The sequence below is a fragment of the Haliotis asinina genome, chromosome 3, assembly GCF_037392515.1.
Source record: "Haliotis asinina isolate JCU_RB_2024 chromosome 3, JCU_Hal_asi_v2, whole genome shotgun sequence".
NCBI lineage: Eukaryota > Metazoa > Mollusca > Gastropoda > Lepetellida > Haliotidae > Haliotis > Haliotis asinina.
The window spans coordinates 80000734-80019063 of record NC_090282.1 but is presented as its reverse complement, the minus strand read 5'-3'; the positions used below and the strand labels follow the sequence as shown (position 1 = coordinate 80019063).

At 41.7% G+C, this 18330-nt stretch overlaps 1 protein-coding gene across 3 annotated transcripts in view; it reads right to left on the bottom strand.

The window, feature by feature from the left end:
* Positions 1-11489: 11489 nt before the first annotated feature.
* The window catches only part of LOC137278557 (calmodulin-like), a 63185-nt gene continuing 56344 nt past the window's right edge, over positions 11490-18330 (bottom strand). For all 3 annotated transcript variants that reach the window (XM_067810998.1, XM_067810999.1, XM_067810997.1), the window contains exons 4-5: positions 17868-18122; positions 11490-15659 (exon numbers count right to left, since the gene is read on the bottom strand). In XM_067810998.1, coding sequence (XP_067667099.1) covers positions 15616-15659; positions 17868-18122 — 299 coding nt within the window. In that variant the 3' untranslated portion in view covers positions 11490-15615. The remainder of the gene's footprint in view (positions 15660-17867; positions 18123-18330) is intronic.

The following is an 18330-nucleotide window of genomic DNA, read 5'->3' as shown; positions in this document are numbered from 1 at the left end:
TCAACAGTATGCCCATTCAAATGCAGGCAACATGAGGTCTACACCCTCGACTGCCTCCTCTCAACAGTGTGCTCATCCAAATGCAGGCAACATGAGGTCTACACCCTCGACTGCCTCCTCTCAACAGTGTGCTCATCCAAATGCAGGCAACATGAGGTCTACACCCTCGACTGCCTCCTCTCAACAGTATGCTCATCCAAATGCAGGCAACATGAGGTCTACATCCTCGACTGCCTCCTCTCAACAGTATGCTCATCCAAATGCAGGCAACATGAGGTCTACACCCTCGACTGCCACTTCTCAACTCTATGCTCATTCAAATGCTGGCAACATGAGACCTACACACTCGACTGCCTCCACTCGCTCATATGCACATTCTTTGTCAGGCAACAAGAGCTCTACACGCTCAAATGTCACCTTTCATCTACATGCTAATTCAAAACCAGCCAACATGATGTCCATATCCTCCAAAGCCTTATCGCGAAGACATCAACAAAGTCAAAAAGGCATACCTCCATGTTCAGACAAATCACCACTGTCATCAAAAGACACAATTCTACAGCATACAAATCACACAAAGTCTACGACTACACCACTTTCGAAAATTGCCAATTCAAGACTTCCATCACATGATGTTTCCTCAGAAGACACACAAAGAGATGACATATCATCGTCTATATCTGTAGATTTTGTCTACAAATCCGAGCCACCTCCCCCTGGACCTATGGTCTTTACTATAGGGACTGATCTAGATGATGAAGGCTTGGCAGAAAAACAGCGTAAGTCATTGGACCTTCGTCCTATTATTGACTACATTGAGAAAGGTGAAATTCCTTCCACCTATACAGACGCTCAAGTAAAGGGTCTTACAGGCCTCTCCCATGAGTATGACATTCGTGACGGTATCCTGTACCATTTCTACCTTGCAAAACATAGAGGTCAGAAAAACAACCGCCCTCCCATGGTCACACAGCTAGCTGTCCCTGTTTGCTGTCGCAAAGAGCTTCTCTTTGCTTACCATGATTCCAAAGCTGGCGGTTGCCACTTTGGACGAGATGCCACACGTCAAACAATACTGACTAAGTATTATTGGCCAGGTCTATACCAGGATATTGAAGAATATATCAAGTCCTGTGATGCCTGTCAACGATCCAAAAGAAGGACAGGTGCCAAGCCAGCTCCAATGGTACCTATGCCCATTGAAGACACATTCTCTCGTGTCCATGTTGACATCCTTGGTCCACTACCTGAGACTAAAGAAGGTTACAAGTATGTTCTCCTTGCCGTGGATTCCTTCTCTCGCTGGACTGAAGGCTTTCCAATGCGCACTCAAGAAGCTTCTGAGGTTGCATCAATCCTGTTTAATGAAGTGTTTTCACGATTTGGTGCCCCTCGTACACTCCTTACTGACCGAGGTAGGCAGTTCACTTCCAAGTTGGTAAATGCCCTCTGTGAATTCTTGGATATCAAGCACTACTACACTTCGTCCTATCACCCCCAAACTAATGGGATGTGTGAACGGAGGAATAGTGTAATAGAACAGGCTCTCCGAACGTATGCTGACCCTGATCAAACCAACTGGGCCAAACTCATTCCATGTGTAATGATGGCCATGCGCAATGTACCTTGTCAGTCTACTGGGTATTCGCCACACTACCTCCTGTTTGGAAAGGAAATGCATCTCCCCTTTGACACTACCTTGCTGCCAAAAGCCACTCTTGGCAAAGATGCACAGGGTTATCTCCAAGACCTTTTGTCAAATTTAAATGTTGCGAAATCACTTGCAAAAGACAACATGTCTGCTGCACAGGACAAAAGCAAGGGTCTTCAGGATACCAGAGCCAAGGAACCTTCCTATTCTGTTGGCGATCAGGTTCTAATGACTGATCCCACAGTCAAAACTGGCCTTTCTTCCAAGCTATCAAAGAAATGGACAGGGCCTTACAGAATCATTCGGATTGGTCTGAACCACACATACAAGCTGCTGAATGCAAGCACAAACAAAGAACATAAATCCTTCATACATGCCAACAGACTCAAGCCTTATACAACTCCCACCCCACGTATGCAAGTGTCACAACCCACCCAACATCGGGCAACACCTACTCAGTCAACATCCTCCCAGCCTGACAATCCTCATAGACACACTTCACAAACAGTTACTCCAACTCCTTCAACATCTTCACAGCCTCACAATCCTGGCAAACCTCAACACATGTCAAGCCAACAAATAATTTCACCTGATAATGCACCAGACGACACTCACTCACCGTCTTCTCAACAAGATGATCAACAATATGCAGTGAAGCGCATTCACAAAACCAGAAGGAGATCAGGAGAAACCCATTACCTAATTGAATGGGAAGGTTACCCACAGCGTACCTGGGAGCCAGCTTCTAACCTTAGTCCTGAACTGATAAGTGATTACCACACTTACAGAACCAGATCGGGTCACAGACGAAAACGGAAACACAGATATTTTGCAAAATCATAGGTCGTGATATTCCATGGTATTCCTCCAGACAATATGTCACCTTTGGTCAAGATAGATGAGCTCTGACCAACCTTTACAGGTAATCACATTGCCTTGTGTCTTATAAGTGCTACGCTGTGAAATGTTGCGGCCACAACTTTCCTGCATCATGGTCATCCCCTCTGACTTGTCCCTTGGTTTCTTTTTGTCGTAGGTCCATCATGGGGAGCCACAATCCTATCGTTACTGCTGCTATTTGTGAATCACTACCCTAACTGACTACCATGTCTCCATCCTTTTAGGAATCCTGACTGTCCTCTTGACAGTACTTCTCACCTTTGTCTTTTATACACAATATTCTCGACCTAACAACTGCCTACTACTAGAACTCACTTCTGGTCCTGATTGTGTCACTATCCCATTCTTTCCACTCACACTGTGTCCTTCCTACTGGCACATCCAACCTCCTTCTGTAATAGAAAATCTTCAAGTCTCAGGATATTTCTTTCCTACACTGACGCTCCATTGGCCAGATTTCCATGTTACCAATAAACTAACTGACCGTTCACTCAACATCCCCAGATCCATCTCGGTCTCCTATCTCAGTGCCCGCAAATTGCGCAAAGTGTTTCAGCAACCCTTTACCGCATATATTTTAATCGTCCACCATGGGTATTTTCAAGTTTTGGAACCAAATGGCATGTTTTAAATGTCTTTTAGAGGGCGAATTGTTAGGGAACGCTAAAAACTACCTCATCATTCAACCTGCTTCCGTTACCTACCATGTAACATTTCATGTTTTCAGGTTCCTTTTTCACGTGTACATATATTTTAAGCTTGTCCTTGATTCTTTATCCTGTCGTATGCCTCTATATTTCAGCTCAAACAACTGTGTTTTAATCCTTATACTGTAATGTTTTTTTTAATGTACCAATCTAATGTCCATCGTATTTTTTCTGTATTTCAATCAATTGTACAAATACGTTTGTCAAGAGCTGTCCTGTGCAGCTCTTTGATTCTCATTGTACGCCCTAGGTATTTGTAACCCTTTTTCTTTTTATTTGTAAAAGCTTTTGAGGACAAAAGCTCCACGACGCCCAGGGGTATTGTTACAGTGCATATATTTCCTCATATATTTTTATATTTTTCAAAAATAATTCTTAACTAAAGAAATTCGTATAGGAGCAATTACTATGCATAGTGTATCTTGTTTTGTCAAGCAAAGCGTCAGGCAATTAGCAAACACGTAAATGCCAGCCTTAACTAATTAATCACAGATGAAATTAGTGAGCTGTGTCGGCACTGGCCTTTCTTCTCGGCTACATCCCATGCATCAAGCGCGACCTACCATAACGGACATTAATCCAAACCGTAGTTAATGCAATAGGCACTACATACCGTAATTATCGTGGACCCATTACCGTAGTTAGGGTATTAGGCGCTACACCCCTAAAAAGTCATAAATCGTTACAGTAGGTATCACTTTACCCGCAAGATTAGGTTATGTTGTATTATTTATATTGTGTTTCTGTAAGCAGTTACTATACATACTCTGTATACTTGACTTATACTGAAAGTGTATTAGGATATTGATTGTTATGTCTATTATTTGTATGTCATTATTATGTGTTAATTGGTATTGTGAATGTCATCAGACACTTGCTTGAATAAACCCAAGGAACTCACAGCTCTCTCCTTTCTTGTTTCAAGGTTCGCTCCCAATAGCTAATTCCCCAAATCGAGGCTTGACAGCCCCTTTAGCCTAGTAAAGTTAAAGGTTGCCCTAACCGGCACAAGCGAGCTGTCTTAGTACAATGACGGGATATATTGAAGGGTATAGTGAAATGGCACGTTGACGGACACATTGACATGGTGCAATCACGGGATATACTGACGGGTACAGTACCGTTGTAGTGTCATGCATCATAGACTGGATATAGTGACGGATATCGTGACATGATGCATTGGCGGGTACAGTGATATGGTATACTTGACGGGTACACTGACATTGTACATTGAGGGATATAGTGTCATGCCTCAAAGACAGGATATCGTGACGGTTATCTTGACATGGTGCACTGACGGGTACAGTCATATGGTACATTGTCAGGTACAGTGATATGATGCATTGTCGGGATATATTGAGTGAGTACAGTGACAGTGCACTTGCAATGTTCATTGACGGGGTTAAGTTAGTAGTACAGTGACAAGGCACATAGACAGGAGCCGAAACTGCATTCAGTTATTAATTACAAAAGTGTGAAACAGGTACACCACAATGTAGTCATGCAATATTTGTGCTTTATTACTTCCTTCTTTCTGTTTAAAAGAGTCGACTGAGTGAGTGAATGAGTTTAGTTTACGCCGGGCTCAGCAATGTTCCAGCTATATGGCGCCGGTCTGTAATTAATCGAGTCTGGACCAGATAGCCCAGTGATCAATAGTATGAATATCGTTCTTCGCAGCCTGATAACACGATCCCATTAGTCGCCTCTTACGACAAACAGTTTTCACTGGAGACTAGTTCTAATCTTGATCTTCACGGGTTTAAATGAATCTAAAAAATCACACAGTATCTGATACTTGAGGTGTCGTAACTATAACAGTAATGCTTTCAAACATGTAACACAGAGAAATTACGTGACACGTAATCATTAGTGTCCTCGAGAACAGAATGGTATATTCATGAAGACGTGGCTGCCAATCTTCTCATTTGTTCCTCTCAAAATGGTACGCTACCGTCGTAGAGTCACGCAGTGCATGTATGATGCATCACCTTGTGTAGACGTGTTGATGTACACATGCAGTTTGCTATATCTGCACTCTGTGAGGTGTTATGTGTACAGGAGAGTATTCTGTATTCCGTGAACAGTCGGAGCCTGCTCTGACAGACTCATCGCTCTCATCACCTGAACCAGTGCCATTAACACCTCGGCAATCCCTGTTAATCCCGAGCTTGATAATGTCGGACTGTGTTTTACTTGAATTAAAAAAGTAGACTAGTTAGTACCTTTTACAGAGAAAATAAAAAAACAACCCATATATATATTTGAAATGCGTGTTTTGAATTTAACGAGATACTTGTTTTATCAAAGAGAAACTTGGTGAAGGGACTGCTATGCATATCTTTCATAAGGGGCGCGAGGTTCGTTAGCCCTGAACATTAACATAGACATAAAAACTATGTTGTCAAAATATGTCTACTTTTTTCTAAAACATATGAGTTACATTCAGTTCATTTGTGTGAGTTCATATAAGGCAGAGACCGTACTATAGGTCGCTCAAGCATGTAGATTGGTGCAGCCAGCAGGCAGTCGCTTAACCAGTAAATTTAAGCGTTCGTTCGTCTTGTTGAAGATGCATGACTACAACTATATCTGATGAAGAAGAACAACAGTAACAACAAGAACAACAACAAGGCTGATTGTGGTGATGGCGGTGTACTGTTGGACGGGACAGCGTTGAGAGTAAACCAGGTGAAGGTATTCACCAAGTCTGTCCAGAGTCGGTCATTTGTGGAGAGTTTTCTTGGTAACATCTTCATCGTGTGTGTGTGTGTGTGTGCGTGCGTGTGCGTGTGCATGTGTAGCGGTGACGGTAGTAAAGTAAAAATTTGCCGTGACATAAGGTATAAGTAACCCCGTCAGAACCAGCAAAATATAACACAGACAAGTCTAAAATATTCAATATTATGTATTGAACAGAGAGCAAGATACAATGATTCACAATAGAGGTTTCATGTGCAATGCAACTAAGTGAAATCTAAAGAAATGGGTCACAAATATCATATTAACTCACCAAAGTCTTGCTTTGAGAGATAGAAACAGCAATACTGAATGTAACGTGGGGAGCGGTCAGGAGGCGGACATGTAGGTCAAGCGTTGACAAAGGCAGTAGGCAGGCCGATTGATGTACTCCAGTTATCCGTTTGTCTGTGTGCCAACACAATAACCAGCCTTATATATATATATATATATATATATATATCAGAACTTTCTCAGCGTTTAGAGCTTTCTCGTGGTCTCCTGGGAAATAATAGGGCTAACTATCACTCGAAACACTGAACATTGTGACCCAGTAATAACTATCAATTAATCAATAATGCAATTTACAGAAAATACACTCTCGTAACACAGTGAGTATATGTATTTGATTGATTGTTTGTGTCCCTTTTGACAGCAATGCAATAAAGTAAAAGCAAGCTGAACATGTGGACTTCGCTTTGAAACGTCTCGCTTGCATCCCAAGTACACTGTTGTCAGGCTCCCCATTGTTCTCAGTGCCCTTGGTTTGGTACCTCCTGATGTCTTGGCGCAGATCAGGAGAGTGCCCGTGTTCTCCCCCGGGACCACAATCCTTCCAACACTCTGAGTAGCGCAGACAGCTGCATTGTTGGATAGTCTAGTACATATTCTCCATATAGTTCTTGGTGGGTTACCGCCATTCCCTTTGCAAATATGTTTCACCTTTGAAAGTTTATGTTTTAACTGTGCTTGGTATAGTGTAGCGAAGTTTCAAAGTTCAGCGGTTCCGCCTTTTTCATGTTTTTGAAATGCGTCTTACTATGCCCGATTAAATTGGTTTGCCACGATTCATGGCAATAATGGCATACGAGAGGGGTACGAGTCTTCTTGCAGGGCCACGGAATGGGACAGGTAGTTACGGATGATTTTATATGTATATTATTTTGAGAACTAAATTTCCGGCAATGGTAAGTTCAAGCCCGATAATACATTATTTTAAGGGCGATTCATTCAATAACGCCATGATTTCAAAAACAGTGTCGGGGATACATTTCTGTTAAATTTGAATATTATAGACACAGGCAGCGTTACGAACTTGCTTAAAAATGTAACGTATACAAATCAAATAGTAGTGAGCGATTGTCATTTGAACGAGACGTTTGCTTTCTCGACAACATTGCGACGAGCAATGCAAACAACATCAAAGGGACATAAATCAGGAACGTTGTTAAACAATGTCTGTCGGTCGGTACTTCAAAGTAGATTACAGGTCTGTTGAATGATTCAGGTTCCCCTCAAAGATAAGACTGGTTCATATTTCAGTGAAGGGTGTATAAATAGAGGCTGAATGTCTATACTTGGGACAGACATTGGGTTGTACACAAACAAGGACAGCAAGATAGTTCGATTATGAGTTAAAAAAATGTTATTTAAAAAATGAAATGAACTATTTTTTCTGGTTACTAAAAGTGTTTTATTGTGAAGGTTAAGTCAGAAATGCATACATCTTGCCATGAGTGTGGTTTCTTTTGTACCTCAGTATGTTGTCGGTATAAAACAATATTATGCTACGCTCTTGTAGTCAGGAGGCTGTTGAGTATGGGTTTTAAATCAATGTAAAACTGCTGTATCCTCAGTCACACTATGTCTGGGAGTACTGTACTCCTACTCGTGTGTAAATAGCGATGTGACAAAACGCTAAATGAGTTTACTTTGAGAAAACAAGTGAAATAATAAAATGATGATTGGAAATAACTATTTAAGTGACGTTTTGGGCGTGAAACAGGTAACACTAATCAAACCTGATTTATGGATTCAGGAAACTATGGGGTAATGTTATTTACACATATTCAAAACATCATGACATCTCTTGCCCAGACATCAACGTTCACTTTGCTCATGTAGTTATTTAGTAATTAGTAATTACAGTAATTCCGCTGAAACACTCATTTAATGTTGCTGTGTTGTATGTTACCGTCCTAAGAATGCCCTCTCCTCCCCTAACCCCCAGCACACCAGTAGCGACAAATCTTGAGTTACGCTACATATTTCACAAATGTGAAAACAACCTTTCCGCACAGTACACCGTTATACCGCCGACAGCCTGTTCGTGAAGTGGTGCGTGAAGAGTTACCTCCCCTGTTTCATGTTGGTATTTTACCGCCGCCTTTCTGGTTATAACCCATAAAAGTGAGATCGACAGCGTTCTTATGAAATAACACGAATCACATTCTCTGCGTTTTCTGTGGAAATCAGCTTGTCCTGATCAGACGGTATTCAAAATACATATTGAATCCTGACAATATACGGCCGAAGATATTAACTACTTTCGTAAACCATGTGGGATTTGCGTTTTAAAGGGGTGTAGGGGAGGGTGAGCGAGCTGTCTAAGTCGCCAGGCTAGTGATTCAGCGAGCTTGAGGGTGTCTGGATCGAGCCCACCTGTGACTTGGTGTAGAAACCTTGGATTCAACTTTGTTTATAGAGTCTTTCTTTCTGTTGCCACACACCATAGATTACAGCAGTCAGTACACAACCCTGTGTCCCGTTCCCCCTTGGTGGAAGATGTCCACATTGTGTTCAAATATGGAATCAAAAAGTGTCTTCGATAATCTGTGTTGGGAATATTGTTGGGCATACTGTAAATTTGATAAAATGCCAGACATCACATAGTATACACATATTTTATAGTAACTGGATTGGTTAAAACAAAACGACACAAAAGTTTGCAGTATTTCGGGGACTGTTTAGGCCCAATAATTGTTCACGTTTGTTATTGCTAGGTAAAATCCAATGTTAAGGCGATCAATTTATTTGTCCGGCATCTTAGTTTATGTGGTATCACATCTGTATCAACACGTGGTAACGGGTCGTTTCATCCCAAGTGGTTTCACCAGTAGTTTCACCCGACGTTTTTCATCCCAATTCCAGACCCGTGAAGGTCCCGGGGTAGAATAGGCCTTCAGCAACCCATGCTTGCCATGAAAGGTGACTATGCTTGTCGTAAGAGGCGACTAACGGGATCGGGTGGTCAGACTAGCTGACTTGGTTGACACATGTCATTGGTTCCCAATCGTGCAGATCGATGCTCATGTTGTTGATCACTGGATTGTCTGGTCCAGACTCGATTATTTACAGACCGTCGCCATATAGCTGGAATACTGCTAAGTGCGACGTAAAACTCAACTCACTCACTCACTCACTCACTCACTCAGCCCAATTCAAACTAGGTCTTATTAAGCCCGTTATAAGGATTGTTTCGACCCAATTCAAGAGTAGTTTCACCCCAACTCATTGAGTAGATATGGAGAATGATATTAATGCTTAACTCTGTTAACCCTAATTGGACAATGTTTTCACAGCAGTCTGGTCATTACTACTATGTCCAGATGGCACATAAGCTAATATCTCATCTAATGCTGGGATGCTACATTATGTTCTTGTGCCCCTCTTGAGAAGTGCGGCTGACCAGGTGAAAATCCAGGTGCGCCTGGTTCAGAATTGTCTTGTAGCAAGAGACAATAGACAGAAGTTCAAGAAGATCCACGAGAAGCTTTTTAATCTCTAGACGCAGTACAGACAAGGAATTCTCCTCATGTTCATTCCTGTCCAAGGTAGCTACGTGCTATCATGATCGCTGAAGGACGCCACCGTCCAACACAAACAATTATTCAAACAATATGAATATGTTTCGACACTATACATGTTCATTCATGAACATTTATAAAATATTGAAACAATTTTTTAGCTGATAATAATCATGATAATAATTATTCAATAAATATTTGCTGGGTGAAACAGCCTCTAAATGGGATGAAACTGTATGGGATGACCCAATCCAGGTGAAACTGTGCTGGGTGAAACAGCCTCTAAATGGGATGAAACTGTTTGGGATGACCCAATCCAGGTGAAACTGTGCTGGGTGAAACAGTTTCTAAATGAGATGAAACTGTATGGGATGACCCAATCCAGGTGAAACAGTTTCTAAATGGGATGAAACTGTATGGGATGACCCAATCCAGGTGGAACTGTGCTGGGTGAAACATGAGTGAGTGAGTGAGTTTGGTTTTACGCCGCTTTTAGTAATATTCCAGCGATATCACGGCGGGGGACACCAGAAAATGGGCCTCATACATTGTACCCATGTGGGGAATCGAACCAGGGTTCTCGGCGTGACGAGCGAACGCTTTAACCACTAGGCTACCCCACCGCCCCTGCTGGGTGAAACAGTTTCTAAATGGGATGAAACTGTATGGGATGACCCAACCCAGGTGAAACTGTGCTGGGTGAAACAACCTCTAAATGGGATGAAACTGTATGGGATGACCCAACCCAGGTGAAACTGTGCTGGGTGAACGTGTTTGGGATGAAATAGCACGTTACCAAACACGTTAGCTGTGGTGGATTTGTGGTGATATTCCCACAGCGGAGACTTGGTGTCACATAGGCTACTGTGGTCTGCATTTATCACGTGTCGGTGTTGTTCTAATGTCTCGATGTTTTCGGAACTATGTTGGCTTTCTTCCTTATCCACATGTGCAGTTATTAAGTGTTAGTGTGTTCACGTGTTAGTCAACTGTATACGTGCATCTGTCTTGTGATCGAAACCTGGAAGATTCACAGCAATATAACGTACCAACGTCCAGTTTTCGTACACCCGGTTGTTTTGTTTTCTGAAGGAATGAGTGTGTTCACAAAGGAACACGTCTGAATTCTGTGACGACTCCTTAGTTTTCAGCAACCTATGCTTGTTGTACGATTCGAGTAAAGGGACTGAGTTGTCAGATTTGCTGACTTGTTTCAGGCAAATCATGGTATCATAAGTGTGCAGACCGATGCACATGTTGTCAGTCATGGGATTGTCCGGTTCTAACCCGATCATTATATCTTCACATGGTCCAGTAATTCATTATATTATATTTCTACTGTATTCATCCATAAACACATGCTTTTGAGATGGAGTGAATCGTTAAACGGGATGTCCTTTCATCAGGTATAGATTAAGATTTTGCAAAGGGTTTGTGAGTAAAGCTTCGACGTATAGTGATTAAATAGCTTGGATTCCCTACCGTAACTTACCTACAAAAAACTAAACATATCTGAATGCCATGTGATGATCAGTTGTTGGGGGAAGTTGTGTCAGTACACACACATTCTCGTTAACTATACAGTTCGCTGACCTCCTCTGAAACATTCTTGGTGCCGTTCTACAGTCGAAATCGTGTTGGTGTGGTGTCACAATAGTGACACTGAAAACAAACAATAACGCAACGTTTGGATAAACGTCTTTATTTTAGTACATATCAACGTAAGAAAATATGATTAAAGATGAACGAACGTGCGACAGGGAACTGACAGGAAATGCAAGTACGATGTCTTCTTGTGTTGGAACACCTCTTGACGTCACAGATGAGCTTCTGTAACGGCTGTGTTATTGATGTCTCCGTTACACTGTTAAGTGATTACACATTTTGGGGAGGGGGTGGCGGGGGGACATGGCTTAGAATTAGCTATGAAAGAAGCTTGAAACATATCTGTAGTTACTCCGTTGTGTCGTGACTGTGTAATTGCCATACGTCAAACTGACACGTCAGACTTGTGGTAAGATTTAAAGCCGTGGAATTGGAATGTGATATATATGTACGATTTTCTCTGAAGTAAGGATAAAGAAGTACTGTTGACAGTCTAACGTTGCTACACAAAGTACCTCCGTTGACAATGCAACGATAAAGTACACGGACTAGTTCTGTTGATATATCTATTGATGAGTCACAGAAACTTTGGCCTACGCGACGGATGTGGTTGTGGTTTGTCATATCCCGGTGGATATGCCTGATATCTTCATTACTTAAGGTCAGTGAGTTTAGTTTTACACCGTTTTTAGCATATTTCAGCAATATCACGGTGGGGAACACCAGAAATTGACTTCACACATTCTAACCTTGCGGATGGAACCAGTGGTCTTCGGCTTTATGAGTGAAAGCTTTAACCGCTAAGCCACCCCGGCGCTACCATCACTTGAGTTATGTGACTGACCTTCTTTGTGGCAGCCAGCCTACTTACTAGTGCTGTGTGTCTATTTATCACAAGGCCTAAAAGCACTGCTGGGCAGAAATTGATTAGAGAATACGTGACATACTGAATGTGGTTGTATTCCGGTTTAAGCAATATAGGAGCAATATCACGGTGGGGAGGGGGGTGGGGGCACTCTAAATGAGTTTCACCCTTAATTGTACCCACGACGGGAATCGAACCCAGACCTTTGGTGTATCGAGAGAAGGCTTAACCACCTGGTTACCTCAACGCTCTGATGGTTCGACATATGCTATAAATACCGCACTGTCAGAGTTAAAGTGATAATGTCGATTCAGCGAGCGCCTTTATCGAGATAACGTCATTTTGTTCGACTTAACAGTGACATCGTAGACTTGATCTTAGGGTCAATATAATATCGACATTGTCCAGATAAGATTGGTATTGTGCAGAAAACAAACATTGATTCTTTCAAGATAACATCGATATTGTTGAGATATGATTCATATATTGTCCTGATAATATTCATACGATATAGTATTGCCGAGATAAGAATGCTGTCGTCGAGAAAACATGAATAAACTGTCGAGATAACATGGGGGAGAAGGCAATCAGTAGTGAGGTACACTGGAACACCACGTCAATAATATTACATTGCAAAAATAGTTATGAAAATGCACAAAATACCCATGGTGGTATAATTTCACAACAATGATAATCATATATATGTATAGATCACTGTATGTACATTTGATAAATTTGTATAAAAGTACAGTGAAATATTAATTGCAACACACCAACAATTTGATTTGAGCAACAGAATCACGCACACAGATGTTATAAACCCCCTGTCACGCCCTGCCTAGAGGATGAATTGCCCTCAGCCCTCATGTACGCGGGATTTACATGCCATGAAGATATTGTTTCAGCTCAATGAAAGCCCTTTTTCCTTTTCAACTAGAGACTACAAATTGTTAATGCTACAGAAAGATTTCTAATAATATGTCTAATAATAATTATTATACCTTAACTATTTTTCGGGTTTCAATAACAAAATTGCGATCTACGCTGCTTAATGTTTCTAAGGTATTTCCCAAGCTGACAAAAATATTTGACCACTTTGGTATCGGGGAACTGGGATACAAAGATACATTCTCTCCCTGTAGTGGTAACACTACTGTTTCTGATCAACAGTCGATGGTGAAACAACCTCGAACTGATCTGGACTACGTGTATATCCAGTTATGGGTGCACATGCGCCGTGTCGTTTATTACGAATTTGAAATTTGATTTGGACAGAAAAAAGACCGGATGGCGAGAACTGTTATATTTTGTAAAACAAACTTTACCGTTCTTCACTTGCGATTTGTTTTCATTGATTTTGAGTACAGCAGAAAAACTGAATGCAATGTGACGTGCTGTCCAATCGCAGACTGCAAGACATCAGCCACCGCCTGTTGGTTTAGGTAGATATGAGCCCAGTCAGTTCTCATATAGGCTGTACACAATTCTATCCCATATAATACTGAAGGTACATATTGACTGGAACTGTTCCCACGACGCGCTAGCTATAGGTCGGGAGTCGCGTCTTCTGACATGACAGTATAATATTAGCAGGTACAGCAGCAGGGCACGCCCATTCATGACATTTCTGATTGGTTGTTTGTATGGTGTAGATTATCATAGGTCACGTGATTACCTTAAAAGGACTATGTACACTAGAAATAGAAAATCATTTGAAGCAATATTTCAATGGAAATGAACAAAAATATTGAAAGTTGAAATGATGGCATACATGGCACGCGTTATACATTTGAAAATATGCAAATGATTAAAACATCAACAGTGTAATCATATAGGCATAAGCACAGCCCCATTTACCAAAAGACAGTAATCTGTCGTAGCAACCATTCCAGCAAAATACTGTCAATGCAAAACAAACAATAACAATTATAAGATATTTCATGTAACAATTCAAATCCTAAATCACCTTGCAAATATGTCTATAATGTCTAACTAAGACCTGTTTTGAACATATTAGCTTATAAGCATCGGTGTTTCGTAAAGAGAAATACATCTAAAATGCCTGTTGCAAATAATAGTTATATAGTTATACATCTGTATTCTTCTGAATATCGTGGGTCAATAAAACGAATCAAATGGGAAGAAAATTGTTAACTTTACCATTATCCCTTTTTACGAAACTGTAACAAAGTGAACACAAGGTGTTTCAGGAGTCCATCAGATAAACTGGTAATGTAGACAGTGTTTGGGAAGCAGTGTAAATTTGCAACAAATCATCCAACGTCTTTTCACCAAGAAACTATAACGTATGATGGTGTATTCCTCTTACTTCAAAAACAGTCAGAAGCATGCAAACAACTATTCCGGTTTATGTCTAAATTTCAAGACTATCGAGAGGGTAAGCGTAACCGTTGGCATAAGTTGCATATACCGATGAAGGTTGCATACTGGCACATTTGAAGCCTCGGTGGAAAGATTGCAGCTGTAGTTCCGCTAGCGCAACGAAAGTTGCCTCCCTTGTGCCATCATTCGTCACCATTCCAAACTTTGCGTTACATCTTGGTGCCGCCATAACTAAAAACGAAGGCAATCAAAACACCCGGACTTACAGAGAGTTATTTTATCATGTCCAGTGTAATACCTACATTTGGAGTTCAATTGTTTTGAAGAAATAGACACAGTCTATTTACATGGCAGCCACACTGAACCGAAGAAGCTACTCAGTTTTCTAAAACTAACTTTAGTTTGATATCCATTTTCATGAAATAATAATGAGAATTTAAAGATTCCACTGAAGTCAATGAACTATTCATTAATTTCACAACATCCTTTTCAAACCTTTTTAAAAAACAACAACACATATGTCCTGCTGTAATGCCTACATATTACTTCAAAATAAGAGTTCTCATTCAAACCGGAAGATTTTTTTGTGTGTTCTTTCGCCAGTTGGCCTGAATTCAAGACGCTTCACCATTTGCTTAAAGCAGTGGATGTGACGGATGTGGTCCCTATTTCACCATGTTCGTTTTAATGTCAAACGTAAATGCTCCGTTATAAGTAAGGATGAATCTCATGTTAATAATTTTGTTTTGGGGCGACATTCTGTTTCCACACAAAGCGATAAATCACCCCTGTGGTAGTACAAGGGAGGTAACTCAGGAGGAACAATATCAACACAACTCCTCTCGTGGCGAGAGCGACAAAAATGTCAGTTGTGAAGGTGAAGGTCAACAAAGTGAGAGTCCCTCAACATAGTAGGAAGAAGAACACAAGGCACTGCAGGGTACAGCGACAAGCTGCGCACGCACACCGATCACGTGGTCAACTCTTTTACAAGGAAGACTATTTCGTAGACGTAGCGGTTGCCGTCCAGGTGTTGATGAAATCTGAAAGGGAGACCGTGTACTCAATTATTACGCGATGTCGTGGCTGACACAACATGCACTAGGGTCATTAGGAGTTCTAAATCGTTTTGTTTACATCGTTACGTTATATGATTATTGCGCGGGGAGTAAGTCGTGGTCTGCCGCTCTGGACAACAGGATTATAGAGAAATTGTATTAAAAACCAAACAGAAATAGGCCGTTGTAGACTTATATGAAGTTTGATGAAATATTTTGGAATATGATCCATTACAGATTACGTGAGCGAGGTGTGACGTCTCGCTGAATAGTATTTCAGTTGTAGCCCAGTTATAGCATCTTCAGTGAAGCGTGTCCCAGATGTATAATACATTGCGAAACCAATTAATATGGTACAGATAAGCCAGGGAACACGATAAAGTGCATCTAGAATTCGAACCCGTTACCTTCAGAATCGTACAGGCGCGCGTGATTTGAAGTACGTAAATCAGTATCAGATAATCGGGTCATTCGTGACTACTTTCTATCCAATAGTTGTAGACCTTCAATAGTCTCGTATCGCTGAAATGTTTAGCTAGATTTCGAAGGCACAGAGAGGTGTAATGTGGTTAAATCATTTCTTTTCTCTTACACAAGTAAGAGTGGTTTGTATTGGTTGTGCCTTCCTCCAGATTCATAGTAGGCAATACCCCAAAATACATTAACACCCTTGGTAAATACGTACCTCACTGACACTATATAATACCATCGGTCCACCTTCAGAGATGGTCCGATGGTAAATAGTTAACTCCCTCTCCCCGTGTATCGTTGGTAAATAGTTACCTCCCCGCCCGCATGTGTCGTGGGTAAACAGTTACCTCCTTGCTCCCATGTATCGATGCTAAATAGATACCTCCTTGCTCCTTTGTATCGTTGGTAAATAGTTATCTCTCCGCCCCCATGTACCGTTGGTAAATAGTTATCTCTCCGCTCCCATGTACCGTTGGTAAATAGTTACCTCCCGCCCCCATGTACCGTTGGTAAATAGTTACCTCTCTCTGCCCCCATCTGTCGTTGGTAAACAGCTACCTCCTTGCTCCCGTGTATCTTTGGTAAATAGTTACCTCTCTGACCCGTGCACAGTTGGTAAATAGCTACCTCATTGCTCCCATCTACCGCTGGTAATCAGTTACCTCTTTGCCCCCATGTACCGTTGGTAAATGATTACCTCTCTGCCCCCATGTACCGTTGGTAAATAGTTACCTCCTTGGTCCCATGTACCGTTGGTAAATACTTACCGCTCTGCCCCCATGTACCGTTGGTAAATAGTTACCTCCTTGCTCCCTTGTATCGTTGGTAAATGGTTACCTCCCTGCCCCCATATACCGTAGGTAAATAGATACCTTTCTGCCCCCATGTACCGTTGGTAAATAGTTACCTCTCTGCCCCCATGTACCCTTGCTAAACAGTTACCTCCATGCTCCCGTGTATCGTTGGTAAATGATTACCTCTCTGCCCCCATGTATCGTTGGTAAATAGCTACCTCCTTGCCCCCATGTACCATTGGTATTAAATATTTACCTCACTGCCCCCATGTACCGTTGGTAAATATTTACCTCCTTGCTCCCATGTATCGTTGGTAAACAGTTACCTCTCTGCCCCATGTAGCGTTGGTAAATACTTACTGCTCTGCCCCCATGTACCGTTGCTAAATAGTTACCACCTTGCTCCCGTGTATCGTTGGTAAATAGTTACGTCACTGCCCCCATGTATCGCTGCTAAATAGTAACCTCCTTGCGCACGCGTATTGTTGGTAAATAGCTATCCCCTGCCGCATCTATCGTTGATAAATAGTTACCTCCCTGCCCCATGTACCGTTGGTAAATAGTTACCTCACTACCACCATGTACCATTGATAAGTGATTACCTCTCTGCCTCCATGTACCGTTGGTAAATAGCTACCTCCCCACCCCATCTACCGTTGGTAAGTAGTTACCTCTCTGCCCCCATCTACCGTTGCTAAATATTTACCTCCTTGCTCCCAGGTATCGTTGGTAAATAGCTACCTTTCTGTCCCTATGTACCGTTGTTAAACAGTTATCTCCCTGTCCCCATGTTCTGCCCTCAACCCTCCTTCAGGGTTGACCCTTTGGTAAGTAGTTACCTTCCTGCTCCCATGTAATGTCCTTAACTCACATTGATAGTACGCCATTTCACTTGCAATTGATCCAGACCTTCACATTTGACCCCCACCTTCATAGTTGATCCTCCCGTCGTCATCTACGGCAGCCTCCTTCATCATATCGCTGACCTCTTTCTCTGATAAAGGTTCCCCCATGTTTTGCATGACTGCTCGCAGTTCAGACGCATCGATGAAGCCATCTTCATTCTTGTCGAACACCTTGAAAGCCATCCTAATGGCGTTGTCTTGCTTCTGAGGGTCTTCGGCCTTCTTTAATTGCTCCACCATAAAGTTGTAGAACTCTTTGTACTCTATCTTACCGCTACCTGTAACATCATGCACAAAATCTGTTTTCAACACCTGATGAGATATATGGTCATGATGACAATCTCTGGATAGCGTGGTTCAGACAAGGTTACTTAGACCCGTGTTTACCTGGGGTATTGCTGACTGCTGTGGCAAACAAACGAAACAAAAAACTTACACGCAATAGACAGATAAAGTGGGCACTTTGCCAGCTGAGCAAAGACAGCC